The sequence below is a fragment of the Triticum dicoccoides genome, chromosome 1B (genome assembly GCF_002162155.2).
Source record: "Triticum dicoccoides isolate Atlit2015 ecotype Zavitan chromosome 1B, WEW_v2.0, whole genome shotgun sequence".
Taxonomy (NCBI): Eukaryota; Viridiplantae; Streptophyta; class Magnoliopsida; order Poales; family Poaceae; genus Triticum; species Triticum dicoccoides.
This window is the reverse complement of record NC_041381.1, coordinates 338,579,702-338,599,254: the sequence shown is the minus strand read 5'-3', so window position 1 is coordinate 338,599,254 and position 19,553 is coordinate 338,579,702. Positions and strand designations below refer to the sequence as shown.

Genomic DNA, 19,553 nt, shown 5'->3' with positions numbered 1-19,553 from the left:
ACGCATGCCGTGTTTTCGCTGTGAACCATTATTGAGTACTGAACCAGTCGTCGGTCCCTTGTACAGAGCGAGTATAACTGTATTTTCTACAGACCAATATATACGAAGAAATGGAAACAAGCATGCATGCATGATTCAGCCAAGGGTGGAGCTGGAAATAGGGCGCCATATATACATACGTCAGCTGCATGACCATGTGTCAATACTCACCCACTTGGGTTTTGGTTTTGGTTTTGGTTGGTTGAGACCGCATTATCACTGCTTGTTTTTTGAGGTGGCGGCCTTGTCAATCAAGTACTAGTACTGTACTCTATGTATGATGGTTAACACAAGAGATACCCATGACCTATCCTAAAACAAAGGTACCCATGACTTACGGGCCTTGGGTTTTCTTTAGGGATCTGGCTTGCCTGCTCTCTTTCCATGCTCTCATCCGTGCTCCCACCTCATCCAACGGTTGTATTTTTTTCTTTTTTCTTTCTAATCTAATCATCTCTTCCCCTGATTTTAAGGGGGTGGGGTCAGGCTTTATTTTATTCTAATCAAATCAAGCCACGTATGCGGGAGCACGGATGGGCACACGGGAGGGGAGCAGGCAAGTCTCGTCCTTCTTTAGCGCCAGCATCCTGTCACCGTGTCATCGTCTCACACTCTCACACACACCAAGGAAGAAAGCTACGTACTAATTCCCTAAGTACTCCCTCCGTCCCAGAAGAGTAAAATGCATAGTTGATCATTGTACTTGTATCGAAAGCTCACTTTGATCACTGTACTTAAAAATACGGTCAATACGATCACTATATACGTCATCCGGTGATTATACGGTCACTGCTCGCACCGTATTTTGTCTTTGTTGACTGGTCAAAATTTCCAAGTGGCAAATAACGCAGTTTAGTCGGCCGCCCTTTTGCGGGACCCATCTGTCTGTGTGCGGAAATAAATTAGTAGTGGAAATAAAAGCAAAAGCCCCGCACGCAGGAGTTATTCGAACCAGAAACCCTACGGTGGAGACGCGCGCGCTAGCTTCGGTGTCAAACCGGATAGTGATATTCTTTCATATCACGTAAATGGCAACACGTAACACGTAGTTGTCACACACGAACGCACTGCACCACACACTCACACATTGTCGTCGTCTCCACGCCCAAGTCCCTTCACTGCCTCGCTAGGCAGCTCATGGAGCCCTCGCCAACGCCTCATGAGCGCTTGCTGCATCACCGTCGTCCGGTACGTAGAAGCAGCCGGATAAGGTAGCGAACGTATACTAATTCTTTGCCTGCGTGAGGTGGCCACACGCCCGACAGTGACGACACCCGCACGGAGTCGCCCTCCTCGCCGTGCTCACGATGGCGGCACGGCTGTCGAAGCACGACCTGGCGGTCTCAGTTTCGTCGCTGGTGTGCTAGTCTGCGAGTGTGTGCACGGGTGGTAGTGTGCGTTGTGTGTGTTCATAATGCGGGCGTGCTCTAACTGAATCATGCTTTGCATGTGTTAATAATAAGGATGCGTTCTAAGTAAATGACACTACTAGTTGACGGTCCAACTGGCTTGCTCGTCTTGGCGTAGTCACAGAGGTCCCTGGATCAATTCCGGTTACCCGCAAGTCAAAGTTTTTGTATTCATTTTACACCCCTCCCACTGACAAGTGGGACCCACATAGTTAGAAAGAGGATTAGGCTGCATTATATGCCACATAGGACGATTGACTAGTCAACGCAGAGCAAATACGAAGCTATATGGTCAATTAGTGACCGTATAATCATGAAAACACGTATATAGTGACCGTATTGACCGTATTCTTAAGTACAGTAACCAAAGTGAGTTTTTGACACAAATACAATGACCGCCGATGCATTTTACTCGTCCCAGAATATAGAACGTTTTTGATACTATGCTAGTGTTAAAAATGTTCTTATATTTTGGGACGGAGGGAGTAAGTGCTAAGAAAAAGGCACTGAAACAAAGCGGCCATATACATACACCATACTAACACACTAAAGCAATAGACTACGATGATGCAGTTTATCCAACCGTTTTTGGTATATTTTACCCAAAACAAGCTTTTGTTTCTGTTTTAGTGTGTACTATTTAGTTTAATTAACCAAGCTGTTTCTAACCGGGTGGTCAAAAAAATTGTAAAATAAGAACGAGGCAACCGCAAACTGAACTTCAGAAGTCGCAGCACGCTAACAGTAGCTTCATCAGAAGAATAACAGCGGGGCTTTATTCCACGGCACCTACCTTTTATGCACCCACGAACATGCCTTGTCCGATCGTGCCTTTTATCAATCGGTCCGTCAGTCAGTCAATAGAGACCCAAGGCTGGAGCAGCAGCAAGCACACACCGGACGGACGCTGCCTGCGCCGTCGTTGTCGTTGTTGCTTGCTTATCTTAATCTTCTTACTATTGATCGCTTTGCAAGTCTAGGTCAGCTCGCTCGTTGCTTATCCGTATGCCGGCGCCGGTGGGGCCCGCCCGTGCTCCCCAAGCACCCACTACCCTGTCTATCTAGTCTAGTCTACTATATCTAGAAGGAAAAAGAAAGCAGGCAAAAGCGCAGGCAAAGGCAGCACAGGCACAGCAGACATGATATTCCTCCGACGAGACGTGGGCCTCGCCACGGCCTCGCAATCCATTGGTCGGAGCAGTTGGGCACACATGGCTCGGCACCACCTCTACCGCTAGCAGACGAGCGGTGTCGCAATCCGTAATCCAGCGCCTTGATTTTGTATTTTTCTAGGTATCTCTGCTTTTGCTTTGCTTGCATGGCCGGGTATGCAGCAGAAAGCCTCTATCTATCTAGGGGTACCAAACTAGATAGAGGCTCCGAACCTGGATGGATGCTAAACCGTTTCCTGCTGCTAAGCTGAGCTGACCCGGGCTCGATCTTTAGCATGTACTGTAGTAGTATGACTTTGCTTACACAAGCATGCATGAACTTCTCTTGCAAGGGAATCTCGGGCTTTTGCCATATAATTCTCCAGTATACGTGGCGTGCCTAGTTCTGCGTATTCATGTTCAAGGATTGGTCAACTAAACTCATCTTTTTACTTACACCTAAACACCAGTAATACTACGTCTGCTGGTGGTTACTTACAGCTAGAGAGCAGGACAGTGTGTACTCGGACACAGGTACTGGCAAACATTCTAAACACTACTCCGACTACTTCCCGGCCGACTATGGATGGCATCGGCAGGCAGCTGATGCCTTCCTGGATGGCTTGATATCGGCAGGCACTCTCCAGCACCCAACAGAAACGTGCACACTGCAAACAAGCTGGAAAAGAGAACACCGAGATAGCTGTGTTCTGCGACATGGCTCTGATCTGATGAAAGCTAAGCTAGGCACCAACAGCGACAGGTCACAGGTCCCACCCCACGTACGACGGCATCCATCCGTGATGGCCTATCATCAACAACCCCCGCCATCGTACCGGCTGTGTGACGGTACGATGGTGCATTGAGGAAAGGATCCTGCTCCGGCCGGGGTCTTTTTGCTTGCAAAGCTTGCTGCAATGCACCACACCGGCATCTTTTTTTTTTGAAACAAGGCAAAAGATTTGCCATTTCATTGATTAAGAGAAGGTTTAGACAGGCCACGAAGTGGCAAGAAATAAAATCTAATCTCGCGGCATACAACACTCAAATGCTTGGCGCCCGCCAACGCCCAAAGCGACAACTCCTCTTTTATCTTACTAATGACGACCGTCGTAGGTGCGGCGGTGTTGCGGAAAACTCTAGCATTGCGCTCCGTCCAAATTTCCCAGGAGATTAGCATCATTAGTGAGGATTCAGAACGAAGATATACGTTTCCATTCCATCATTCCCACACCGGCATCTCACTTTCTGAAAGATGTTGCCATGTGTCAACTCAAGTACACAAAAGCAAAACAGTTCCCTAAAAAAAAGGCAGAACAGCTGGATTGTTGTATGCGGAGAACAGATAGGCATAGTCCGCACATGGCGCAAATGCACGATGCTGGCTATTCTTATGTTTTCTCGCTTTAACAAAAAAACATAGGTATGCATGGTAAGTACTGTTAAACCTGTGTCCTGTTTCATGTGGATTTTCCAGCCACTGAATCGCCTAGAGCTGCAGCTTTGCAGATAGGTGTACAATGCAGACAGTGCACGTCCGAGTCAAGATGGACACTGGCTGTAGCAGTGTAGCTGTAGCTGTCTATCTCTGTACAGTCCACTATGTTCCTCCTGATTCTGCATGAATCGTACAATCGCCACTGTACCACAATAATCTGATACCACCATGGCTTAAGAATAGAATAGTCATGTCCATCTTTTGATCCAAATGAGATCTTGGAGGATCGCGTGAGATAAATGGATAGCAAGGATTGGACGATCAAGATGGGGACATGAAGGATGGTTTCTAACCACTTCCATAAGGTGCAATTTGCTTTTCCCTTAGCTAGGGCATTGATCGGAACGGTGCTCAAAGGCTCATAAATTTGGGTCCCGGCTCTGATCCACAACTTCGTCGCCTGCATTAGCGCTCTCATCAGTGACTGTTAACGACTCTGTTACAGTACCACTTTGGTGCACATTTGTCATGCTAACGGAGCCTCTTTGATTCACTGCCAATTTTTTTATTTTTTCTGAACAATCAACGGGGGGCGATCGCCCACCTGAACATTGTATTAAATATTAATAGTAATAACGAGGCATTTCGTACATAACTTAAACACCCCGCAGAGTGCTGATGGGAAGGAGGGGTGCGTCAGCTACAAATATCCGCGCACCATTGACGCAACGGTGCACAGTCCCCGAACTATCCACAAGAGCAGATACTCTTGGATCGAATGTCGCAAGTCAATATCCGAGTTACGGATGTTATCGAACACCATCCGGTTCCTGGACTTCCAGACCACCCAGAGGACGGAGCACATTGCCGTGCTAAGGAGAGGACGACTCCAAGAGGGATGATTGGCAGAGAAGGTGCACCAAAATTTTTCCACTGTGCAATCAATAGGCAAGCGACAACGGCCAAGGATACGCGCCCACATTAGACGCAAACGCAGGCACTCCAAGAAGAGGTGCCCGATCGCTTCCGACTGTCCTGGGCAAAAAGGGCAATCATCATAGTCGAGGAACCGATTCGGCGAAGGAAGGCCCTCGTACAGGTGTTGCCATGTCGTAGAATCCAGGCGAACACCTTGACTTTGAGGAGCATGAAACCATCCCAATTGAAGCCATGCAGGGGGAGCCCTATTTTACTTTCCAAGGTATGCGCTTGGTTCACCATCAAAGTTGTGTTGTGCCCTACTTTCCTAGCCATAAAATCTGCCTGTCACTCTTTTCCCCTCACTTCTTGACTAAATTGTGGTGGAAGCATTCTTATCCAAAATAAGTTTGGTGTCATGCACTCTGCCACGATTAGGTGGCAAAGTGTAGTAGCCCACCACACACCCATGGAACTAGAGAAGACAGGAAGGGTCAGTAGGCACTTAATCTAGTATAGGCCTTTGTGCTATGCAACTAGGGCATCTGTCTAGTATCTGTGCATAGAGCTGAACATTTGAGAAACACATGGTGTCTAACCACAGAAACAGCTTCAATCTTAGAAACCAAGAAATCCGCATTTGTTTATTCTAATCAAGCAAAAATGAGAAGTAACACGAACCAAGCAGAAGTTTGATAATGGATGAATGACAGATAGTAATAGGGTGGAAACTTAAAAACCCTACAATGTGAAATCATAAGTCACAGTGATGTAACATTAAGCTTTAGTATTTCAATAGTACTTTATACTCATAATAAACTTCAATCTTTCAACTGTTCGTCACACACATATTGGTGAAATCATAGCAGCAGCGCTTCTTGGTTATTTTGTGATTTATTTAGTCCAATGTGCAATTATGTAGTTTACCACACATAGTTACAAAATAAATATTGAAGATGCAGAAGAAATAGCATGCAATCGATTTCTCCCAATTTGCAAGCAACCTTAACGAAAATACTGAATTTATTGCATTTAGTTAACATAAGCCAATAAAAATGGTTTCACATAAGCATGTTGAATTTCAATTGGACCACCTCCAGCTAGGAAGCTACAGACCTACAATAGTTCCACTATAACATTATCTAAATCCAAAAAAGAAAATGTAAGTGCCTGCAGAAAAGTAGGGAAAAGATAAGCTAAGGCACTTACCTTCACCAATCGACAATGATATGTCAACCAAAATTACTTGGTCGAAATGTAAGCCCAAGGGTATCGCACCAAATACCTTGTCCCCTCTGATAGCTGGAGCCAGGAGGATTTGATGGACCCCATATCCCACTATGGTAGTTCGATCATACAAGCAAGCTTCAAGTAATGATAAGTATATATCAGAAGACTGTACATAAGCTTGATTTTGTTTTACATCTTTCTGTGACCAAATCATAAAGGAATAAATTCATAATTAAAACAGGAGAACCTATTATGCTATTAATGAAGTAGAAGAGAAAATCTAGCAATAAAAAAAACTTACCCGCCATTTTAACTTTGATCTGTACCTACAGCAATGATATCTCTTCATCAAAAACTAATATAACTACAGCCCCAGTAAGTAAAACAAATTCAGGAATAAACTGTGACTAGGACATAACTGACAAGTATCATTTTGTCCACAACTTTCAGCAACAGTATATCCAATAAAATAAGCTATAAGAAAAAATACATAATATCCAAATTTGCACTATTGCCTAATGTTGAAATCCAACTACAAATGGCATTATTTGGTAGAGGGATTAAAAAATATCAACCCTGATGTATTTTTCAGCTCTTCTGCTATTGCTTGACAGAGCATAAGTTCCTCTCCAGCTTTGATCCTGAGAGTCCATCCGCAATCATTTATTTGAGCCTCAGTTACACAGAGGCGTAGGATATGTGCATGGCTACCATGCTATTCAAGTAACTAGAGTGTTCTTGAATATTTCCTGATTTCGTATGAAATCGAGGTGATAGAAACCAGATTCCTGTTCAAAGAAGATCCACCTGGGATCATCTTCACACATTCTGAGAGTCTGTTGTAGTCATTAAGCAACTGAGCCATTGCTGCTTTTAGAATCGCCATACCAGACACAAAGTTACTGCAACAAGTTACAACTTCATTGTGCATGAGCTCTAGATTAGTTCTCCACTTCACGGCGAAGTTCTTCACAACCGGCTCAACATCAGCAATGTTTGGGCACTCAGTGTAAGAAATTAGGTCTTCGGCTACAAAAGTAATAGTGATTTTCTGCATATTCCCGTGAATAACAGCAATAACATACTTCGGCAATATAGTTTTGTCCAACTTACAAATGTGGTTCTTCACAAATTTAATTAAATCGCCAAAATACTCCATGAGCAATTCATCCTGTAAACCAGCAAAGGTCGAGAAAGTCAAAAGCGATCGATGGGTGTAAATTCAGTCGACCCATTTCCATTTGAGAAAAGAAGCATTATAAATCTGCTGTGTTTAGCTTGATAAGGAAACTAACGGCCTAACCATATTCATCTGCCATCTGCTAAGCTGGCAACAAAATTTAAATAATTTGGCATATGATATGCAACCTTCTATAACATAGATCGGAACTTAGCAGACAGGCAGTAACTTCACAGTTACCACCGATACATCAAAAGCAAAAGTCATGAAGACACTGAGATTAGTTTTATGCCATATTATGTGCATGACCTTTTGATGACACTATTAAGAATTTTTTTTGAGTGTATCATAAAGAATACAATCAGCCATTTAGTGATGGACACTGAAATCATGCCTAAATGAGATCCCACTGTAGTTCAGACTCCAGCCAAGTTCCACTGTAGTTCCTTAAAATCATGTCTAAATGAGATCCCACCAGAAGCCAAGAAATGCTCTAACAAAGTCTTGCACCGCGGTTGGCATGGGGTGATAGGACATTTTTACCACAAATGACACCAGGTTACTTTCCAGCTTCTCTTCAAAATATCTTCGCAGTTCCTTTGCTTCTTCACCAGCTTCCTGAAATAAATAGGCATGGTAAACCCCAATAGGCTGAAAGGAGCACAAGATGAATAGTTATTTGCATCAAAGCAAGAACCTAACCTTCAGGATAGAGATGGCCATGTCACAATTATTCAAAAGAAACAGGTGTTGCAGTTTCTTAGTTGCAAACTTTTCGGCAAATCTAACAAGTAGATCATCAACAGCTAACCGCAACCGTTTCAAGCTCATATCAAGCTACATAAATGATATTAGATATACTATAAGAAAAACATGAAGACAAATGAGGGTATTGTACTGAACCAACAAAGCTATTGGGAGAAAAGATGATATCACAAAAGCAGGAACAGAAATGCTGCTTTCCCTTAAAGATGTCTTCCATGGTATAAAATTGATTTTATTGGAACGAAATGCATGTACTTAAGTACATTATATGCACCAACAATCATGAGAAGTTCATGAAATATATATTTTGAATGATGCTACTTAGTTAATCCAAAATTCAATAGAACGGGACACAAGTGCATGAGATGATTAAATGGACAATATGCAGATTAAATAAGTGCAAATAGGTGATCAGGGCCATTGACTACAAACATACTGTAAAATATAGATATAGTGCTTTCCAATAAAAATCGAAACATTTATTTGTTTAGAAACACAGCAGATTTGCATTCAAAAAAGAAATAAGCTAATGCTAGCAGAATCTGATGCTGGCTATTTTTGTAACTGAACTAACCTGACCATCTCCACATTCAGCATTAAGTTGAACAAGAGATGCTGTGAACTCCATGTAGCACCTTACAATATGGTGTGGATGGGTCCCATCTACCCATAACATTTTTGCATCACACTGGTACAAGCTTTGAATATACATGTCAAACACTGTCTTAAAACGTGGCCAGAGATAGATGAGAGCCTGAAGAGAAAAGGACATGGATGCAATTTATTAAGAACAGAGTTATCGGGGCATTCAGAATAAATTGATGCCTCATCACAAACCTTATCCAAATATGTATCTAGACAAGGAAGCCGCCTGTTGGACATAACCAGCTGAAATAACAAAATAAGGGGAAACAATTTTTGTTATCTTATTTTGCAAACATTTGACGGAGGTATGACACAGTAGATTAACAGGCAAAATCTATTGCATTGAGAAGAACCAACCTGCAACAGAAGCACCACTGATGTAGTATCTTAAGCACCTAAGTTTGTGCTATTATAGCTAGGACGTCTGTTGTTATTGTTTCTTACTTGAAATGACTACTTTCACTCTGGAGAGTATAGATCTCGAAACAGGCTTTCGCCCTGCTTTATATATAAAGCAACAACCAAACAGAGTACACGGCCGAACGATACAAGATGGTGAGGTAGCCGTCATACAATGCCGATTTTAGGATAATCAAACCACGCAGAACGCAAGCAACTACGCTACCCAAAAATAGCACAGAAAGAACCGAGTACAACACCACGCTACGCCCTATAACACCTAAGCTCCACGACAACGCCCCCGAGAGGAAGAATGGCACTAAGCATCGTCGCTCCCGAGTCCACACTGGACAAAGATTTTCATCCGGAACCCAGACACGGAGAGGATCACCACCACAACGTCTTCAAGAAGAGAGCGGCGCCCGCTAGCGTCATCATCATCGGCGACAAAGCGCAGAGTTTTCACTCGGTGGCTCCCCCATGCCACCACGAGGTCTTCACGACAAGCCCAGCGAGCCCAGATCTCCAGATCCGAATCGAGGCGACGCCATTGTCAGTGACAGAGAGCGCGCCGAGCCACTTGTCGCTCCACCTCTTGCCGCCCACACGATCAAGAGGAAAAGCCACCGCCACCGCCCTAGTGCCCACCGCAGAGCCCACCATGCGGACCGCAATCCGTAGCTGCCGCCCCGGCATCCATGTCCGAGACGCCACCAACCGCCCACATCACGATGCACCCACCACGGTAGGAGCAGAAAAAGGCGTCTCCTTTCACTCCTAGCCCGATATAAGCCACAGAGTCAGGTCGGCTCCTCCACGGTAGGAGGTGCCCATGCCTGCATCTCCAGCCAGTCCCGATGGACCAAGGGAGACACAACCCCGTGACTACCAACTACCGCTGCCAAGCACGCTCACAACGCCATGTCCGTGGCCATCGACACAGATCTGCCCGATAGAACAGCGGAGTCCCAACCACCACCATCGAACACTGCACCCGCAAGGAGAGGGACCTCATCGCCCGTGGGCACCACCCGCACCAAGCCCACCATCGCCTACCCAGAGCGAAAGCTCCAACTCTCGGGCCTCAATCTAGTCCGCCCGAGCACGAGCCCCATGTCGTGGCCATCTCTGCCACGCGAACAACTCGCGCCGCCGACCCGAACCCAGGAGAAGGGAGGAGCCACCACCACCCGCACCCCACCGATGCACGCCAACCACCACCGCGACCACATCAACGACCCGTGCAATCACCTACGGACACCCGACCTCCATGCCGCCTCAAGATCACATGGCCACCACCTATCGGAGGAGAAAAGCTTCTCCAACCTTCCACCAGAGCCCACTTCGACATGGACGGAGGGAGCTCACCACCGAGCCTTGCGGCCATCTGCAATACCCAGGGCCAGCCACCGACGACATCGAGCGACCGAGTGTCGACACGTGCGCGGGGGGCAGCCAAGCACAGCGTGAGGACACACCCCCTGTTGTCGAGATGCCCCCGCGTCTGCCAGATCTGGCGCATCAAGATCCGGGTGGAGACCCAGCTGCAACGCAGCCACAACAATAGCAGCCACAGTCGCCTTCCACCAGACGCACACCATCGCCACCAGCCCCGGCAACGCCAGTCGAAGCCACCCCACAGACCGCAGCCCAGCCATGTACCCGACGCGGCGAGGAGGGCAGCGCGGGCGCCGCCACGCACCCATGACCCCCACGCAGCCGCCGTGGCACCAGCGCGCGCCCGAGCCACCGGCCTGGCCGCGTCCCCGCCATGGCAAGGGAGAAGGGCAGGGAGAGGACGGGGACGGCCGGCGCTAGGGTTCGCCCAGCCACCGCTCACGGGAACGACGGGGGGCGAGGGGTAATAATCAGTATGGGAGAAAAAGGGCACTAGCAAGTCCAAGAGTATAGATCTACATTAAATTCTGAAGGATAGCAGAATAGTATACCTCGTTAATCGTTAAATGTCTTAACTTTGACAAAAGTTGGTTTCATATCACCAAAGAAAGCAAAGTTCATATTCCTGGTAAGAACGATAATGCTGAAATTACTGCCAGTTATGCATTTATTTATGAGTGTCTGGGTTGTACTTGAGTGTTTTTTCTTAGCCATGAGATCTCCATGATCCCCCCTATTAATTCCAGGTTTAACAGGAAAATTATGTGGATGGAAATTCAAGTACTCTCAACTCTCAAGGTGAAAAAACACTCGAGTACCTATTAGCACCCTTTATTTACGTATAATGTATTCGTCGATTTTTCTGTTATCTTTAGATTGAATAGTGCTGGGGGTTGTCTGGACTCCAGGTTTTGTGTTGACCAAATTTTCATATGTGAGGGCATTGCATCGTACCCCCACCAATGTCATCTAAGAATTTGGTGTCTGATAGTTTGTATGGAAAAATAAATGTAAGGGTTCTGTTATTTCTTTAAATGATTCCAAAGTGGTTCGCTTTAGCGAAAATAGTTCTGAACAAAGAATGAAATATGAAAATGTGGATTTCGCCAGAGATACATCATCATTAAACCGAGTATACATGTGGCTTGCCTTGTGCTATTGGACGTATGTGATTGGTCAATTTATTTAGTTTTACTCATTCCTTGTCCGTATTGTGCGGGAAGAAAAAACAGGGACATAAGTTCAGTTTTCCTCCCCAGCAAAGGGAAAATAGCAAATACCTTCCTACCTGGTGCTTTTTAGTTATGCAGATCATGAGCATCAAGCATATTGCATCATGACTATTTGCAAGAGTAAGCTTCATGTTTTCATCAATTACTGCAAAAGGTCCTGAAAATTACAAGGATAAATAAGGTTGTGAGGTTTTGCCACATCATCTGAAGCATATGCCTTATGAATTATGATGCTCCACATTAAATTTGGGCTGTATATGAAACTAGAATATGAGAACCAAATCTAACTTAAAGTGGTCACTGAAGGAGGTAATATCATTTCTGTAGCTAGTTTAGTTAACTTCATGCTTGTGTGTGGTCAAAACAAATGCACGTATTAGAACTTTAGTCTACACCCACAAAGGTGCAATAGTCTTACTCCTTTAGTACAGTAATTTGTTTTTCTCGTTGTCAGGATATAGTTATAGTCGACGTATATTTCTTCTATGTTGCCTGATACTTGACAAACAAACTCTATTTGGCGGGTCCATGGGGTACACAAGGATTCATGTACGCCCAAGTATCCCCTTTATTGTTTTTCAAGTAAAAAGGGGGTACACCATGAATGCGTCTACCCAAAACATCTCAAATCACACCCGAAAAGGATGCATGTATGCCCAAGTATCCCCTTTCTTGATGGGTACATCATGGATGCTTCTATCTAAAACATCTCAAATCACACCCTAAAAGGAATAGCCATCCAGCTGAGCAGCTCCACTCCTTGCATGTTCCAACCCGAGCCTGATGCAAGGGAAGACGGAACGGCACTGTGTTTGACACCAACCCACCGGACACCAGTCACTGATTCTTCAAACCATCATCACAATTGTAGCTGCCTGCATTCAACATGGTTCTCTTGATTTTCACGTGTTAACGGTTTAAAATGTTCCGTTGTTAAGTTGATGGGGCATCTACCTCGCAAGTTTATGGACCTCCAGCAAAATCTACTCTTCACGTTGTACTAACTTATTTTTGTAAAAAAACACTCTCAGGGCTTCTTTGGTACAAAAGATTTGTGAAGGAATTTTGGAGGATTCTAATCCTTGGGAATTTTTTCTATGTGGGTTTTTTGATTCGTAGGATTGCAAACCATAGGAATTTTTCCTTAGGATTCATTTGCACTAGATTTCATAGGAAAATTTTCATCCACTCCAACCTCTTCGAGAGAATCCTCCGTTTTCCCTGTGCACAATCAAACATCCTCACAATCCTGTAGTATTGAAGATGACATGTCACTCTATTCCTACGTTTTTCCTATTCCCGCGTTTTGGAACTGCGAATCAAAGAGGCCCTCTGTTAACAAGAATGCTACGGCGAGGCGGCACAGGAAGGGGGTCATTTGAGGATATTTACTTGGGGATTAATTGGGAATTTGGGAGAAGAGAAGTTAGGAGGGTTAGAGAACAGCTATTCTAAGGGTTACAGAATAGTGTTGTATATGTGCAAATAAATCAATAATAGATACTACTTCAATAAACTTGTACCTAATATAATTATGAGAAAACTACACCTAAGAGTAAGAAAAACAAATTATGTCCATTTGCAGATATTTCAGCTGAATCGATGATACGACCATAAAGTAACCATTATGTACATTTTCCTTTCAACTCTGAATAGCCATCATAAAGTGTTGTAAGTGTGGCCCATCCTGTTGGCCCATGTGGCCCAGGCCCATCCATGACTGACCTAAAGGGGATGAGTTATATCGTCCCCGAGCGCCGCAATACGAGAGAAAGCACACGTTGCTGCTGCTGGTACGTCTCTCTCATCCCTATTGTAAAGCTTCATGCACTAGTCAATGCAACCAAAAATCCGTACTGATGGAAAGGGCTAGGCAATCCACATATGTACTTCAACACCTACACGTTATCATATGGAGGCGGGGGCGAGAGAGGCCGGCGACGGCGGTAGATGCGCGGCGAGGCGGGGGGGCATTACCGGGCGGCTGTGTGTGAGAGCGCGGGCTGCGGGGGCAGGGGATGGCAGAGGCTGCGCGGAGGGGGGGCTTGCTTTCTTGGGGTGGAGCAAGAGCTCAGGCAAACACGCGGGACTCCAAGGCTGCAGCTTCGCCGCTTAGCAGAGGAAAAGGTGGTGGTGCGGCTCGTTCAACACGACGAGTGTGTGGGCGCGTGGAGGCTGGCGGCTCGGAGCTGCTATTGCTGTTGCTGTGCAAGCACAGAGAAGGCAGGGGAGAGATCGAGCGGAGAGGCGCTGCTGCTGGGCGTTGTGGTCCTGGAGGCTGCGAGGTGCTACTGACTCTGTTGCTGGCTTGCTGCTACTTGTTGCTGCTGGTGGTGGTGGTGTGCACTGCTGGGCTGTTGTGAGGGTTGCTGCTGATACTGCTGATTGGGTTGAGCTTGGTGCTGCTGGCTGTGTTTGGCTGTGCTGAAGCGAGTGATCTGGTGGTTGTGTGGGTGCTGAGAGCAGGGGAGGGAGGAAAGAAGCAGAGGTGGAGGCTGTCATGGCGGTAGCTGAAGTTACCTCTGTGTTGCAGCAACTTGTGGAGCTCGTGGCGGCGAAAGCTGCCGAGGGGCCCTCTCGAGCAACAAGCGGCGGAATGCTGTGCCTCAAGCAGATCAGTTATTCAAGCTTGAGCTCATGCCAAATGATGTCAAGCTGAATGGCGTGAGCAGCTACCTGAGCTAGTCGAGGTGGGCCTTGTTGATCTTAAAGACAAAGGGTCTGACGGAGTATGTTCTTGGAACGGTTGAAGAACCGGCTGACAAGGCGAGCCCAGAATGGAAGTGGAGTGTTACTGACTCTGATTTTGGCCTGGATGTTGAACTCCCTGATTCCAGCCATTGCAGTGTCTGTTGAGGCATTGCCAAATGCTTCTGCTGTGTGGAGCATGCTGACCACGAGGTATTCCGGTAAGGGAAACCTGATGCTCATGTCTCAATTTTTTTTTTGAACGGTCACCGGGGGGGGGGGGAGGGAATCCCCGCTTGAATATATTGTTCAAAAAGCTGCCAAAGCCAAGGGTCACCCCTTAAGCTTTGGCTGATTCAGTTTATAAGGGAAACTGGATCGAAAACCTAAACAAGTTGACCCCGTTTATGAGGAAAACCGGGCCGAAAACCATACAAGAAGATTACAAGAGATGAGAAAAAAGGACGCCCAGGACAAGGCCCGACCAAGCTATCAAATCGAAGGACGAACACCATAGGAGGCACAAGTAGAAGTGGGGTGTCGTCGAAGGATCACAATACCATGACTAAGCAAGCAACCTAACGCACCGCACCGGCGTGCATACTAAACCTCACGACACAACTCAGGAGCAACCACAACCAACGAGTGACAACACGAACCTTGACTGGGATCTCCGCCATGAGAATTCGAGACGATTAGCAAGTTGGGGAGGCATCTTGCATCGTCGAAGAGCAAAGATGAACCAGAACAACACCAAGAGCACTAAGCTCACCGCAACACAATGGCCACCAGGGGAGGTACTTGAACATGCACAGCAACATGGCCGACACCAGGGAACACCACCGAAGACGAACACATAGGAAGCATGACAGCAGCAACACAAACCACCGTCGACCCCAACCGGCCGCACCACCACCACCAACCTTCCGGCAGCAAGCGACACCCATACAACAACCATGTTGACCTCAAAGATGACGCCTTCAAGAAGGGCTGCGACGTTGGTTGCGCCGCCATCATCCGTACAGGAGGACCTGGACTGGGGTTTCCCCCGGGGTCTCGACGAGGAGGGTGCAAACAACAAAAACAACGACGCCTCCAAGGAGGTTAGCGGCGCCCACAGGCGTCGCCGCCGCTGGCTCCAGTTGTAGCAAGGCTTTCGCCCAAGTTGATCTGACACACTCTCGAAGACCGGTTGAGAGAGGTGTGAGCTGATCTGCACCACCACAAGTGAGCATGGCCGCCCCGTCGCAGCTCATGGTCAGATTACCACCACAGGCCGGATCGAAGCGAATCCAACCTGCCCAAGGCACACGCAGCCATACCGGATCTGGGAGGGAGTAGCGCCGCTAGACACACCACCGGCAGGACCCCTACACCACGTAGAGCAGCTCAAACCAGCACCGCGCCGGCCGGAGCACACTACCAACCTCGACACAAAAGGACGCCGGCCCGGCTGAGCAGGCCACCTTCGGCTAGGCAGGGCGGGAGCAGAGCCGCCACCAAGAGCCCCCGCCGCGCCCACCACACGCTAGATCCGGGCAGAGCAACCCCGGATCCGCGCCCTACCGAGCCCTAGCGCAAGACACGCCGAGGACCACCATCATGGCCGCCGCACCAGATCGGCCACACCTGCGCCGCCGCGAGATGGGGAAGCCCCGCCACCGCAGTCCAGGCGATGGGCTTTGCCCGGCCATGTCATTCGACGGTGGCGAGGGGAGAGGGCGGGGGGAAAGGGAGGCCGGCGGCGGGATTTGGGGCTTCCGCCCGTGTCGCCCTGGAGGAGCGACGCGGGGGACGGGGGGGCTTGGCTGGGTACTTTGGCCATGTCTCAAATTGAAGACAAGATCCATGTTGTTCGTCAAGGTGACAGAAGCGTGCTGTTGTATGTGAATGAGCCGCAACACCTTTGGGCAGGATTTGGATCAGTGTGATCCCCTTGAGCTTCCACATGTAGAGTCCATGGAAATTGCCAGGAAGTGAGTTGAGCGCAGGCGTGTAATACATTTTCTAAAGGGCCTAGATCAAGCTTTTGAGAGTAGGCATGCAGCGATACTACATCAGAAGAGGCTTATGTCCCTTGATGAGGCCATTGTTGTGATGTCCCAAGAAGAGGTACACCTACAGTCGAGAAGAGGAGATGGAAATGACTCTGCTTACAGAGCGGCTGTCCAGCGAGGTTATGGGGAGTGTTACAATTGTGGTCAACCAGGGCATATCAGGACCTAGAAGAGTCAGAGGCCAAGGGTACAATGGTGGCAATAGAAGCCGAGGAAGTCGGAATAGGAGTGGCGATTCTTGGAATGCTCCCAAGGCAAATGTAGCTGTTTCAGCTGAAGGGAAGCAGCCTCTAGGAGGACAGGAGACTGCTACCAGCTATGCCAACTTTGTCCGTACAAATGAAGATAACATTGAGCACGCATCAATAGCAGCGCATAAAATAAACTCTGAATGGGTGCTTGATACTGGATCATCACAACATGTTGCTGGAGACTTTAATGAGTTTAAACCTTATGTTCCATACTCTCTCACACATCAGAAAAACATTCACACAGCAGATGACACAGCCCAACCCATCACAGGTATTGGGATAGTCAGTTGCACACCGAGCAAGGCCGTTGATGAGGGGGGCCAAAGTGGGCGACCGGCCAGGGCCCCAATAATTTGAGGCCCCCAAATCAGCAGCTAATAGGTATATGTCCAGGTTTAATTAGGGAAAGAGGCGCAGGTCCCCAGCCAAACAGCCAGTACATGAAGATAAGAGGCTTCACTAGCTTACCTTTTTTCTTTACCAATCCCCATCCCTAGTTTCATTTTCTCTTTAAATCCGGATTGCTAAAACGCATCTTCCTGTTCAGGTTGCCCTAGCCGCCGATAGATCAATCGCAGGTGCATGCACGCACCCTCCACAACCGCCTCCATACGAGGACAGCTAAACCGAGGACCGATGGGCAACCCTGTCCAACGTGAATCACACAGTATTGTCTACTCGCTGTCGTATGTCCGGTATGAAGATTTGCTTAAACTCAGATTTGTTTAATCTCGTGCTCCTCAGTTCTTGATTTAATCTAGGTAAGCACGACCTTTCATATGATATATTTTAAATCTAGGCTTTTAGGTTGTTTTCTAGGCATAATTGCAATGAGCTTTACAACAGTAGCACTGTTTGGTAATTAGTAAATTACAACATTAGCCATTGTATTTTAGATAGATTGTTAACTAACACATTGCTTTATGCCCCGAGAATTCAGATAAATTTATAAAACTATGAACTTTTTAAGTGTGCAAACTTTTACGGGTGTGTACAAAGCAAAACTCCAAAAGTATTTATGTGGATAGCTGGTCATACACAATAGTTGCTGCTTCAAATTTCAAGGTTTATGTTTTTCTTGTTTTCCTACCTTGCTAACCTTAAAACTCATTTATTGTTTGAATCATTACAAAGCCTTTAGTCCCAAACAAATTGGGGTAGGCTAGTTGTTTGGTGATACACCGGTCCTTCAGATTTCTCATTACAGACTCCTGCCATGTCAAGTTCGGTCTACCCCGACCTCTCTTGACATCGTCAGCATGCTTTAGCCGTCCGCTATGCACTGGAGCTTCTGGAGGCTAGCGCTGAATACGCCCAAACCATCTCAGACGATGTTGGACAAGCTTCTCTTCAATCAGCGCTACCCCAACTCTATCTCGTATATCATCATTCCGGACTCCGTCCTTTCTCGTGTGGCCACACATCCGTCTCAACATGCGCATCTCCGCCACACCTAACTGTTGAGCATGTCGGCTTTTTAGTCGGCCAACACTCAGCGCCATACAACATTGCGGGTCGAATCGCCGTCCTATAGAACTTGCCTTTTAGCTTTTGTGACACTCTCTTGTCACGGAGAATGCCAGAAGCTTGGCGCCACTTCGTCCATCCCGCCTTGATTCGATGGTTCACATCTTCATCAATATCCCCATCCTTCTGCAGCATTAACCCCAAATATCGAAAGGTGTCCTTCTGAGGCACCACCTGCCCATCAAGGCTAACCTCCTCTCTCGTGCCTAGTAGTACTGAAACTACGCATCATGTACTAGGTTTTAGTTCTATTAAGTCTAAAATCATTCGATTCCAAGGTTTGTCTCCATAGCTCTAACTTCCTATTTACCCCCGTCCGACTATCATCGACTAGCACCACCTCATCCGCAAAGAGCATACATCATGGGATATCTCCTTGCATATCCCTTGTGACCTCATCCATCACCAAAGCAAAAAGATAAGGGCTCAAAGCTAACCCCTGGTGCAGTCTTATTTTAAACGGGAAGTCATCAGTGTCGCCATCACTTGTTCCAACACTTGTCCCAACATTATTGTACATGTCCTTCATGAGGGTAATGTTGTAACGCCCCAGATGTAATTTTCCCCATTTGTACTCCAACTCTTGCCGTTTCCGGTGTCAAGTTATATTTACTTCTCGGGTTCGGGTCCTTGTCTCCGTGTGTTGTTTTCGTTTTCATGCATCTCATACCATGTCATCATGTGCATTGCATTTGCATACATGTTCATCTCATGCATTCGAGCATTTTCCCCGTTGTCCGTTTTGCATTCCGGCGCTTCGTTCTCCTCCGGTGGTCATTTATAGTCTTCTTTCGTGTGTGGGGTTTAAACATTTCCGGATTGGATCGAGACTTGTCAAGTGGCCTTGGTTTACTACCGGTAGACCGCCTGTCAAGTTTCGTATCATTTGGACTTCGTTTGATACTCCAACGGTTAACCGAGGGACCGAAAAGGCCTCGTGTGTGTTGCAGCCCAACACCCCCCAAATTTGGCCCAAAACCCACCAAACTCTGCTCCATGTCCTAGAGCGTTCGATCACGATCGTGTGGGCGAAAACCGCACCTCATTTGGACTCTCCTAGCTCCCTCTATGCCTATTTATACCCCCCTCCATTCAGATCTCTTCTTCCCCCGTCCGAAACCCTAGAAAAAAAAAAACAGATCAAACCCCCACCGCCGACGGACGTGTCCGGATCGGACCGGACACCGTCCGCCCCCTCGCCGCCGCCCGCCTCCGCCACTCAGGCG

At 47.0% G+C, this 19,553-nt stretch overlaps 1 protein-coding gene across 1 annotated transcript in view; it reads right to left on the bottom strand.

Moving 5' to 3' along the window:
• Positions 1-6,561: 6,561 nt before the first annotated feature.
• The window catches only part of LOC119333851 (vacuolar protein sorting-associated protein 52 A-like), a 33,586-nt gene continuing 20,594 nt past the window's right edge, over positions 6,562-19,553 (bottom strand). The window contains exons 14-20 of the mRNA XM_037606603.1: positions 11,861-11,961; positions 8,968-9,018; positions 8,705-8,884; positions 8,068-8,202; positions 7,909-7,983; positions 7,299-7,356; positions 6,562-7,214 (exon numbers count right to left, since the gene is read on the bottom strand). Of these exons, the coding sequence (XP_037462500.1) occupies positions 6,913-7,214; positions 7,299-7,356; positions 7,909-7,983; positions 8,068-8,202; positions 8,705-8,884; positions 8,968-9,018; positions 11,861-11,961 (902 nt within the window). The 3' untranslated portion in view covers positions 6,562-6,912. The remainder of the gene's footprint in view (positions 7,215-7,298; positions 7,357-7,908; positions 7,984-8,067; positions 8,203-8,704; positions 8,885-8,967; positions 9,019-11,860; positions 11,962-19,553) is intronic.